Raw genomic sequence first — 13,004 nt, 5'->3', positions numbered from 1 at the left:
AGCTTGTCTAAGCGCAGTTAGATTGTACACTACTTCAAAAGACAACATGGTAGGAGCATGGACCAATTTTGGTTTTCAGCTTTGCAGAAACACAGTAGTTCTCTCACCAGTAGAAACCTCAGTCTGCAAAACCTGTTAGGTCTGTGTCCATCTCTGCTACTTGGGAGAGCGAATGCAGACAGGTGAGAACGTTCTGTATGTCTAAACCAAGAAAAACAAGAACTGACCCCTTGGACAGTTGGTGAAACAGAGGGAGAAGCTGCATGGAATTTCTTATTACAGTAGGCTGCAACTTAAAATAGAACTGGATTTCTTCACATGTTAATGCTAGCATTTATGAAGTGCTGCACTCAAACTGCAGCAACCACAATGAACCTCAAGCCAATTCTCAGAAAACAGACTGCAGGAATTCTAACATCAGCTAATGGACGATGGCGGTTGCTATTTCAGCTAGTCCTCACAGTACGTATGAGAACAAAGCAGACCTGTAGGCATACTTTTTTTAAACAGAAGATTTATTGGAAAGAAATTTGATCCCATATCTTTTCAGCAATATAGGATATTTAACATTTTATATAGACCGTATTCAAGTAGAAAAGATTACATTAAAAATTTCTAATATTGCACTTGGGACAAGTCATGGCTAAGCTACTAACATTAGCATTCCAGAACAAAATCATACATAGTCTTCAGAATTTTAGTGAGCTGCCTTGTGTTATCATTAAGGTTTCTTTACAGGTATTTTGATATACTGTATTATTCAACTTGAGCTCACTGCTAAGTGTATTTCCTGTAATTTAAAGGTAAAGGCAAGCAATATGCTGAATGCAAGCAATATGCTGTTTGCTACCAGGAAAGATTTTAGCGATTTCTTCATTCACAATATTTCACGCTTCAGCCAAAATACTGTAGCGATTCATTTAACTCTTGTACAAGATCCCAGCATACACATGAAAGACTTCAATGCACATGGGAAGTGAAATACACAACTCCTTTTACACATTATTTCCGCCAAATTACTACATAGGCAGGAACCTTTTGTGGCTCACTGAAACAGACAAGTAGATTAACCAGTATTTGCACACAGTGAGACATGTAGTCTTCACATGCCAGGCACAGCAGAAGCATAACTGGTGTCTTTTCACATTATAGCAGGCTCTGGCCACTGAAGTCCGTCCCAACAGAGACAGTCACGGCAACAAAGCCTGAACGGGGGAGAAACCCAAAAGGGACTCCCGGCAAGATGCAGATAGGGATTTTTATAGAAGTGTAAAAGAGGAATTAACCATAAGTGCTACGGGGATCAGAGACATGGATTATTAAAATAAAAAGAAAGAAAATCCCTCTATCCTTATGCCAAAACATGCTTAAAATGGGTGGTAATCTGACAGCTGCTGGGGAAAACAGGACAGCGCTTAACGAGTAACTACAGCTGTTGCTCTGACTTGGTATTTAAAGATCTTGTTACATGAGTAGTGATTAGGATTTGCATATTACAGATGCACGGAGGTTTCTGCAACTGAAATCTGCACTGTGAGAAAAAAGCCACGAACTTCACCATCTCGCTGCGCAGGGCATGCAAAGGGTGGAAAACTGCAGTTCAGCAGCAGCTTCTCTCCTCTCTTTACATTTGCAAAACAGGGTCACCTGCAACAGCTAAAGAGATACTCTTTCTTTCCTTCACCTTTAAACACAGCTTTGCTACTTGAGAGAAAAAAATAATGTTAAGGGTCACTAAGGTCCATTTTATTAGCAGCAGCAGTTTCAATTTTTATGTGAAAATAGTGTCAGCAGCTCTTACTAATGATGCAAATGAACTTTTGCCGTAGTTTAGCAAATCACACAAGTGACCTAGTGCTCTGTAAGGGCCCTGTTGATGAAGGTACAAGTCTATCCATACTTACAGACTTACAGATTGGCCTACAAAGGACCAGTCGTCACTTCGCATACTCATAGTAAGAGTAGTTTTGTTCCACTGTTATGTACCATGACTGACATTTGGGACACTTTAATACAGACCCTCAGTTTGCACTTGTTTTATCTTCTTATTTTGCTGTAGGTCCTGTAAAAATGATAAAGTTTGCAGGCTTCATCATTGGGACAACATGATTTTAAGTTACTGTTTTCAGTCACAGAAGGAAACCCCACATAGAAAGACCAGGAACCATACAGTAAGCTTCAGTACATGAAAGCATGAGAAAAATCATACTTGGGAAACTTGGTTCAAAATTCAGTACTGGATATACCAGCAAGCCGAGTTTTAGCAGATGATCTGCAGACATTCATCCATCTCTGGATGTCAGTCCTTCACACAAATATTTAAATGATGCAGTGCATCTCCAATGAAGTGTTAAAAGCGAAGTGTTACACAAAACAGTGGCGCGTTGACTCTCAGAATAAGAAAAGCTGCACTTTCAATTGCATGATTTGTACTCTCCTAAAACCTGAGCAATACCCCCTTAGCAGGTAAAAAAAAAAAAAAAAAAAAAAAATCAGATGTCACTCTGCTTACTGACATACTAGATGTGAGTGTAGTTACCTACAGAGATGTAATCTACTCTTCTGCAGAGTTTTGTGATGCTTCTCCTTTTTCAGAAAGACTAAAAAGGCTTGAAGTTACTTTGAATCTGACTTCCCTACCTATCCCCAATTACATTTAACAAACAAAAGACACATTTCTTACTACAAAAGCATCGAGCTGACCTTAAAAATAATGAACAAGGTGCTACCTGGGTTAGAAAACTCAAGACTTTAACGTACACTTCCAACAGTCAGGCAAGTTGTAATAAGCAACAAAAAGATGTCAAAAGTTATTACAATCAATATTGGGTAATTCTAAAAAGTTTGTAGACATACATCTTAAGAAACCCGCACCAGTAACAAACACAATAGCCTCTCAGGCAGATTCTCGCTTAGGAACAAATTGTAGCAGTTGTCTTTTCATTAAGAAAACTGAAATACTGGCCAAGCTTAGCAATGTGGGCAGCACCACAGTATTTCAGCAAGTCCGGGAATACTCAGTCCTGAAACATGCTGGTATAACAATGATTTAAACCAAAGCCACAACTGCAAGGACTGGTACTTGCCTTTAAAGTGATATCAGTTGATCTTCTGTACTGTCAAATAGTAGTAATGTTAACTATAAAAAAAAATAAAATCAAGAAATCGTGCTGTCAACCAAGAAGCAGCAGCCTATAAGGAACATACTACAAAACAGCATGAGGGGTCTCTGCCCTATAATCACAACCATATTTTAATTACCTTTTCTCTGAACATCTATGCAAATGCTATGGTAAACTGCAGTACTCAGATCTGCTCAAGAGATTCTTGCACCCGACTGCACTGTGTAACGCTCAGATCCCACTCGTCAGAACTCCAGGCCTGACAGAGCACCTGCAAGGTGAGTGGGAGGGAGCCCGACAGGGCGCCGGGCAGGAGGCCACGAGGGCTGTGGGACGGTGCCGTCACCTGAAAAGAAAGAGCACTCTGCACCTGCATGCCCAGGATCAGAAACCAGCAACAGGGATAAAGAAGGATCCAAAGACTGGACAGGACTCTCAATTTTGAAAGCAATACCTATGTGGCTTGTTACTGCTTTAGACCTAGTTTTCAGTTCCAAGCACAAAAGTACACCCCCAAAATCAACATTCATGTTTCCATAGCTCATCTGGAAAATTCAGGAACCAACTATCAATTTGGTAACCATCATGTTTTCTCATGAAAAAAGATCAAAATTCAGGTGCTATATAGGAATGAATGACAGAATGAACACAAGAAATTCTTCATCTCTATCATGCATTCAGCAACATCAGTGGCAAAGGATCCATTTCTGCAAATGAATCTTCACTACTCTCACAGTGCCTAGCACTTGCTACACAGACGCTGTCAGCTTCAGAGGGCCTTGATGTCAGTATTACCACATATCAGGTACCAGAAGAATACTTAAAATCCATACTGTCAGGAGCAGCTATCATTTCTCAGAAAAATGCCTGTCTTGTTTTCTACTTCACAATGTTCCATTTGTAAAATGCCCCCTTATAAAATCTTCCATCACTAAGTTACCTCCTACAGCATAGTGGAATTATAATCTGTAATACCAAGTACAGCAGATTGTCTTTGAAAACAACACTAAGATTCAGAAGTTTAGAATGATTATAAATGCTAGAAACATATGACAGACATGTTTCTGGAAAAAACAACTGCACTGAGATATTTTTTTTTTTCATGAAAACACAAAAGGCTACAGTAAGATAGTAAAAATCGTCAGACTTGTGAACCCCAAAAAAGCATAATCTTAAACATGAACCATGGTCCTTACTTCCATTTCAGGTATAACCACCAGCAACAACTACTTTCAGTATTTGGAAAGGCATAAGTTCTCACCAGTTTCTTTAATAAAAATTATTACAACCTATTAAAATCAAGATGATTTAAGCTTTCATAAACAATTTGGGGATTTAATTTTTCCCACCACATAATTTGGAAGATAAAATCTTCAATCATTGCTTCCATCACGAGCATCTTCCCTCAGCTGCCTGTTGTTTCAGTGACTATGAACATGAGTAGCATCATGTAATGTCTCATTACTCTCAACAGTATTAAGAGACTAATAATGAGAGTTAAATCTAATATTTTGACTAAAGCGATTTCCACAAGATATGTGCATCAAAATATCCAGCTTGTTTTGGAAACAAGTCTCTTCACAACAGCTTTGTCTTTTACATAGAGAATTCTTCTGTCTGGTAAGATGCAAGTATAAGGGAAGTTAAACATTTACAGTTATGCAAGTACACCCCCCAAGCCCCCCTCCCCCGTCACCAGTAAATAATCAGACTGCATACAAGGTATTTGTAAAAGTAATAAAACCCTTTGATGCTCCATATTTATGCTGGCAAATACTTCTGATATGAAAGGCACTTTGAAAACCCAATATGGTTTGGTTCATTAAGTTTGCAAAGTACAAACAACTGTACAAACATACAATTATATTGAAGCATGTCAGCCATTGTGACATTATCTACAAAACAAGTTTCCAATTGTTGATAACACTGGTTTTATGGGAATGAGCAGTGGTTTCAGCAGCTTTACTGAAGACATGACAGGGTTTCCAGTACCACAATTTTAGTAAGTAAAAAAACCCTCAAAAACCTGTAAGTTTAGGGGCCACAAAAACCCAAGACCCAAAGTCCATAACATTCACCCAATATTTACTCCTTAGAAGTGAAGTCCATCCACAGCCCAAGGGCAGAAATCTGTTCAATCAATCCAGAACAGTAGCAGAGGCAGGCTCTGTCTTGAGAAGTACGTTGTTACACCATTACAGTACAGAAAACTTTGGTCCAACAGCACAGTTTCAGAAATTCACTACATGGCTGCGACATCAATCTGTATGTAAAGCTGTCTCACTCCTGCCTATGGAAAAGAGAAGGAGAGTTAAAAAAAACCACCTGTAAAGCCAAAGCAATTCAACTGTCCTGAACACCAGTCCACATCAGTACGTTACCTAGCAAAAAACCCTCAGTATGTTATTTTTTCTGTAATTCATCTTCCACATTTACCACATCATTCAATGACATCCTGGCAATGTGGAAACCTATGAACTGAGAGCGCTGCGTGAATACATAGTTCTTCTTCACACAGTCAGCTGCACATACGTAATTATATATGAACATTAGCTTTGCTACGTGACCTTTTCTGATTCACCCAAAGCAACTGTCACATGTGAAGCTGCACAAAAGCAACTCTTACTTTCTTTTGTACAGGATTAACTTCCTGAAAAGCAAGCTGCTTGAAGAGCTGTCAGTTTAAAATGGAGCTAAGCACAAGAGTGTTACATCAGATTTACTGTTCCAAGCAGTTCTACACTGAGATTTTAGCAAGAAACAGCAATAGCTACAATGAATTTACATGACATCACAACACACTAACTTTCGGTAAAGGTATGCAAATCGTACTAAAGCATTTCTCTCCTCAGAAATCCCATTAAACAAGACTTAGATGGACTTGCTTGGTTTTATTTTCAATCCATATAAAAACAGCATTAAAAAAGTCACTTATTCATTTTAACATCAGTGGCAGGCCAGCAGCAACGTTGTGATGGCTGCTGATTAGGCAACAGGATCTTGAAGCACAAGGCTGAACACTGCTGAAGATCACATTGTCTTCAACTATCATCAACTTGCTTTTAGCTCAGTTGAGTGGCAAAACCAACTACCAGTGATAGAAAGAATAATGAGGGCCAGTATTACTGAGGAGAAAAAAAAAACAAAAAAACTCTATTTTCTCCAACTGTTCCTCCACTTAGTACCATAGGTCAGGTAAGAAAAATGATAGAACTTGTTGTCCCAAATCCCCTCCCTGACAGATGGCTCTTGATACCTGCAGAGCTACAAAATAGCTGAAGAGCTAACAACTCACTTGGAAAATGCAATCCTTTGGAGACTTGAGATGTAAAATTAGTTTTCATATAATAGAATGTTCTGCATAGTCCTTCCTAAAAAAATATCCCTTAGTTTCAAACTACAGTCTGCAGAATGAGCCATGCAGACTGATTTCTACCTACTCAATAATCTAAAGCTGTATGTGATGGAACATCTCAAAAAGGACCAAGATTTATTCATAAAGTTTGATTTTAGAGTATTTGTAACAACAAATCCTCCTTCCCTAAGTTTCTAACATAAAAACAAGTATGTGGGTTCATTTTTATTGAGTTCCCCACAACTGAGTACTTTGAGTATCCAAGATTCATTTAACAAAACAATAATCCAGTCTGGAATTTTTAATAAATGTTACAAAACAGTTAATAAAAGAAGGTTCTTATCAGATGCATGAACGACTCACTAAGCTGCCAATGCAGTAGACGAATACAACATTTAGGACAAGGGAAAGAACGCGCATGTGAGCACACAAGGACTTTCCCCACTGTCGAAAGCTCTGAAAAAGAACACTGATGCGAGCACTTGAATTAAACTGCTGATAGAAGCAGGTTTTATTTACAGCATCAAATATACCTGATCAGAAGCCCACTTTATTCACTGTCCAACTGACTTAGAGAAGTAATTTACATATCTCCAAAATATTAACCTTTGGCTGATAATATTTTAGCTAAAACACTGGTTATAAACAAGAATATTTGTCTCCTTTTCAGCTACAAAACTCTCAGTTACTGAAAAGCAGAGAAAGGACATTATAAAAAAACATGATAGTTTCTTCAAATACAGTCCCCCAATATAAAGAATAAAACCAGGATGTTTGGCTCTGGATGGTATATGAGAGTAAGTTTCCAGCTTTATTCTTCACAAAGTTCTCTTGCTGGAGAAGAATCTTCTGTTTTATATTAATAGACTCTGGGTTCTATCTGTAAACTATACACATCCAGTAGCTATACTGGAATAGGCAGCCAAACTGAATGTTGTGTTTCATGGTTGAAAGTATAAGCAAGCAACAGAAAAATATTTCTGGAATTTGCAAGAACTATCAACTTCTAATAAAGTTTCTGTTGTTCACAAGAATTCATATCAGCTAAAAGTGCTATCAAATACATCGCTATCTATATAAAAAACCCCACAAACCTGTAGAGAAATAAATAGGAACACACTCGTCCTATACAACATGACAACTGATGGTTACATTTTAACTAGTGATCACCATAGCACGGATGTTACTAAAAGACAACAAAATATGCAAAGACATTGGAACCTTAGGAAGACAGAAATGGATGACAAACATAGCCTCAGCACAGTGAAAAACGTAAGCAGGTCCAGTCTGTGGTCAGAAGCCCTACCCTGAGGGAAGCCCCCATCTGTTTTCTTGGTTCCTTATAGGTCAACATAGGGTTTCAACTTAATTTGATACACCTCAGACAAATACAGCTGTTATCTCCATCAAATGGCATCAAAACCCAATACAGAGAGGTACAGGAATTCCACCTACCCTACTGAGAATTTTGAAATTGCTCTATACAGCTGGAGCAGAGAAGCTTTTCAAACCACACCGATATGAAAACCAGAAACATTTAATCTTTCTTTATAAGAATCACAATGTCACATCACGTGACACACAATTTACACTTTGAGATGCAATTGCCACTGATGAGACATACCTGAGTAAAAATATTGTGAGTCTGGCTTAGAATCCATCTTCCATCAGCATCAGGAGCTACTAATAATTTCAACGTTCCAATGTAAACATCAGTACAGAGGGTCCAGAAATGTGGATCATGTAAACTGTAAACTCCTTGCAACTGCTGCACCTAAAAATATAGGAAAATTTTAAAAAATATATTTCAGAAAATGTCTGTATTATGTCTTTTTACAGAAAATATAAAAGCTGATGCATTCTTTACTTCTATTCACTGTGCAATTTGTGATATTTGACTTGAACTTATCTCAGTAATTGTAAGGAAGGTGAAAACATACAGCTTGCATGTATGTGTCAAGATTTTGTACCTTGCTGCGTTTCCAGCCTACATATATTTCACTGAAACCATTTCTGAAACAGTGGTGTCCAAGAGAGAAAAGTACAGTTATTGAATTTGAGAAGGCATCCAATTTTTGCAAATGCAGGAATTTTCCCATAAAATATTTTGTGAGAGATTCTAACTATTAACATAAACATATTAATATTTTTCTGTGAATATTTTGTGAGGGCTTCAGTTTCTGCTGTCAAAACCCTTCCTTTTCCTCTGTCCAATTGTAGCAAACCCTCCATGTGACGATTACAGTCCTGCAACTTCCCGAGGAAAGGCGACACTCCTACGTGGGCTTTGTACTTGGCAAAGGCGCTTCAATGTTCAGGTCGTGACACAGCAATAGGTAAGTTAAACAGGAGTACCAGCAGAGGTCAAATCCAGAGTAACCGACGTATTCTTACAAATACATATCCAGTGGTACTCCACTTCACTTTACTAAGAACTAGATTTTGAGGGAAACAAAAATCTGAACAAACCAGGAAAATATTACACACTTTGTATCAGCACAAAGTACTTGGAGAGTTTCAGGATCTGTTTTTCTAAACCAACACAGCACATTTTAGAACACAAACTGAGTTGAAGCGACATGCAGTTTAGGACTTCAGAAAGTAAGAATCAAACTGGTACCTCCATTTGTACAGTCTAAGGAATCTTTCACAGGCATTACTGGAAAAACATGACAAAATATCCTCAAACACACAGTTGAGGCTTATTCAGTCAGCAGCCTGATCCGAGGCAAAAACGGCCTAAGAGCTCACCCTCTGGTAGCACTGCGGCAGGGCGTTTTCCAGGGAAGGAGGAGTTCGCTGCATCAAAATTCCAATGGATTCTTTTAAAAGGGGAACGATACTGGAAAGAAAAAAGGAAGGTAGCTACCGTTACATTTTCAAAACATGCAGAACAAAGAGCAACACAACATTCCTTTATGCTCTTGAAGAATTTTTCTTTTGTTACTTTTCCAGAAGCTGAGAAAGTTGCCATAAAAACCTGGTACAGAAAATAAAAGGACTGACAAAATTGCTGCGCTGTCTTACTAAAGGTCAGATCGCGCTCCCCTAGATTTTCCGCAGAGACAACTGGTGGATAATCACAAAAGATCAACGGTTTAATCATAGGATTTGAGTTTAAATCTCTTGGTGTCTTAAAAGTTATGTGACAAAGCAGCTGATAAGTACAGCTCAAAACCAAAACCTACTTCAACAGCAATCACTCACAACCAACCATAGAAATATATGCAACTGAAATGGTTTTTGCTTTTGTGTCTGGCTTAAGGCATATTTTTCTTATGAACTAAGATAATAATGGGGAAATGATAAAACAAAATTAGTATGGACCAGTCCAGCTATAACAAAGATGTTTTCTCAGAAACAGACAACTTAGCATATTCTTGAAGTGAACTAAGTGTAGGGTCTCATCCAAGCTCAAGGATTAAACATTTGGAAACAATTAGAGGTTCCCTCCTGGCCAAATGGTCCTGTTTCATCAGCAAGCTAAGATGACACTCTTTTTTCTTATTATTACTTCCCCCCCTCCCTTTTTTTTTTTAAATAAAACCAGGAGACCAGTAAGCCCATACCCTGAAACAACCACTAAAAATTTATATTCTTAAGTATTCAGTATGGTGTTTTTTTTTTTGTTTACGAGTAGTGCATCATGTCTGGCTCAGTACAGCATCCTAAAATTTTCAAGAGGATGACAAATATCTATAGCCTAATACTAAAACTTAACTAGCAATCTCATTTCAAGACCACATAGGTCACCTAACACTCTAGACCAAAAGTGATGATATACTTCGGAAATTGTAGGCTGAACTTCAGTGTTCAGCACTGGCGTCACAGCTGGAATACATTGAGTGATGAGATAAAAAGCATCCAGAAAACATTTTTAAGATATTAATTGGGCTGTCTGTTAAAGGAAACCACAGAAGCTTTGTTTAAAATCCCATGAAGTGATGTAGAATACACTGTGCAGACCCGTTGTATATTTGCAGATGGTGAGCAGCATGACCTCACCGTTCCTTTGCATGATGATTCCATTTGCACATGGAAGTAGCGCTGGCTGATCGACTGCTCAGCTCACTCCTTGGCTAATCCTTTACCAGCGGTGGGAAGGAGTTAGAGGGTGCATGACTCTTGTCTAATGAGCCCCAGAGAAAGAAATACCCTAAGTCTTCCTGCAGGCACACTAGTTATTCCAGGCAAACTCACTGCCTGATGCACTCCATCACGTGGCCTCACACAGTTGCGCCCAAGGAATCAGTTCAGATAAAGGAAGAAGCAATTAGGGGCAGGCAGGAGTGGCCTAAACTGGACCGTCACTGACACAATTAAACACTTAGCAATGCAATAACTGTCAATCTCTCTAAAGGGAGCTTAATTGGAGTGTCACATTCTACAGACAGTGGATTACAGAAGTTTAGGGAAAAAGGTTCTCTTATCAATGGACCCATCTCACTAAATAATGTCCATGTCACAAGCATTACATCAAAGGGAGCTGGAGGTGCCAAAATACTCCATTGCTGAATTGATTTCAGTTTAACTTACTATTTAAAATGCGGGTTTGCTTCTTAATAAAAACCTTGAAAGACCAAAACACAAGCTCAGGATGCAAACTGAATACAAGATTTTTTTAACACTGACTCCATCCCCATAAATTTAACAAGGCCCCTCAAACATATGCATCCAGAGGCTTCAAAAACCACAAATGCACAGGCTACATATTTTTTCCCAGGGCAAGAAATAAAAGAATGGAGAATGTAGGGGCTTGCCTTTTCATTGAAACATACCACTAGGAACGAAAAAATTCCGTGAAAGAAACCTAACAAAAATATTTCTGATTTGCACAACTTATTTACATTAGTTGATAAAACTGATGTACATTACCTGATGGAATAGAAATGAATTGGCAAGTAGGAGATTTGGAGAGACAGCCTACGGATATTTAAGACTAGCAGGCTGGGCATATTAACCCATTTCAAAAAAGGATTTGGTCAGTGAAACTGATTGATTCATTCTGGAACAAGATACACATTGAAAAGAGGAAGTTAAAACCCCGACAGAGAGCTCTTCGCCTGAAGATGCATTTAGAATTACTACCTGCTTCATTCTGAAAACCTTGTTGCCTAAAACCCGATCTTCCAGGGTTAAGTCCATGCAATTAGCAGGGCGTATACAAGCACCGAAGACTGCCTCTCCTTGTCAGGCAACAGGGTGCAGTTTTAAGCAGCTCTAGGAACCATTAGCTCAAAATCAACTAATGCACAAAAACGTGAATGGGAGTAGACACTCCACTCCTAGCATAGGTGGTGCAGCTTAAAAGATAGTCTTTCTGCTAGCAACATTTTGCCTATTCATGTTTCTGTAATGGATCCACACTAAAGCCTTAAGAGAGAAACCTCCCGTGCAAGTTTTTGGCAATAATGCTGCACAAGTTACACTTTTATCCAGACTTCACAAAAAAGCTAAAGCTGTCGTGTTTAATTGGAACAGCAACAACTTACAAGTCCAAAGAACAGAGGCAAATCAGGATGTGGCTTGGTACTGTAGGCGAAAGTTGAAGCGTACCCCAGGTAACACCTCCCTCCTCTAACGCAGACACAGCGTTCAGCTACAAATACATCTTTTGCAAAGCTGAAAAGGCCAAAGACAGCTGCAGCGATGTGATATATCCTCACAAATGCTGTTAGCGCACAGAAACACATGCACGCATCTCTGCATCCAAAGGGATGCTACCATACAAGTCAAAAGACTACAAAGTAGTCTTTTATTGCAAGCCAAACTAACATAACAAGCTATAGAACCCAGTTTTCTGAAGTCTTATGTTTTCCATTGTTTCATGCATACTACTGAAGTACAAAACCCTTAATTAAAACCCAAAACTCCACAAAGTATGGTCTTTTCTCAAGCACTAACTAAAAAACAGTATTAGCACTAACTGAAAAACAGTATTAGTTAATCACCAGGAGGCACTAGAAATACTAGTTCCATCTCATGTGACTGAAGAAAACACTAGGACAGATGACAATACCAAGCAGGCTGAGAACGTGGTTAGAGAATTTGACCAAGCTTTCCTTTTTTTCGGATTAGTCATTAGTGCAAAATACACGTGGTTGTCTCTGCAACAACTACTGCACTAGTACTTCCCCCCCTTTTTTTATTTACAAAAAGATTATTGAGGAAAATAAATAATACTGACTTGTCACCAAGCAAAAAGTTTTTTCATGCATAAGCATATAAGCTTTGCTGCTAAGGCAGACGCAATCTTCCAATGCTCTCTGATTACTAAGCCTTGAATCTAAAATATCACACTCCTTTACAAGACAATGGAATTTGAAAGCAGTGCTAACCCACAGCAAGACTTGGGACACAAACATATCCTCTACAAAAGCCACAATAGCAAAAGCAGCTAAAGTGTGCAAAATGAGTTAGCAGCACATCATGCTTGCACATACACTGTTACAGAGGAAGTGAAAGCTGCTCAAACAGATAACAGCTATTGACAGGAATCTGATAAATCTAGCCTGCCACTACTACTA

The 13,004-nt window shown here is 38.6% G+C and overlaps 1 protein-coding gene across 1 annotated transcript in view; it reads right to left on the bottom strand.

The window, feature by feature from the left end:
* Positions 1-497: 497 nt before the first annotated feature.
* SLC30A7 (solute carrier family 30 member 7) overlaps positions 498-13,004 on the bottom strand; it is a 37,069-nt gene continuing 24,562 nt past the window's right edge. The window contains exons 9-11 of the mRNA XM_037404927.1: positions 9,229-9,319; positions 8,102-8,251; positions 498-5,412 (exon numbers count right to left, since the gene is read on the bottom strand). Coding sequence (XP_037260824.1) covers positions 5,365-5,412; positions 8,102-8,251; positions 9,229-9,319 — 289 coding nt within the window. The 3' untranslated portion in view covers positions 498-5,364. The remainder of the gene's footprint in view (positions 5,413-8,101; positions 8,252-9,228; positions 9,320-13,004) is intronic.

This window comes from Falco rusticolus, chromosome 11, assembly GCF_015220075.1.
Source record: "Falco rusticolus isolate bFalRus1 chromosome 11, bFalRus1.pri, whole genome shotgun sequence".
Classification (NCBI taxonomy): domain Eukaryota; kingdom Metazoa; phylum Chordata; class Aves; order Falconiformes; family Falconidae; genus Falco; species Falco rusticolus.
This window is presented reverse-complemented; position numbering and strand designations above follow the sequence as displayed.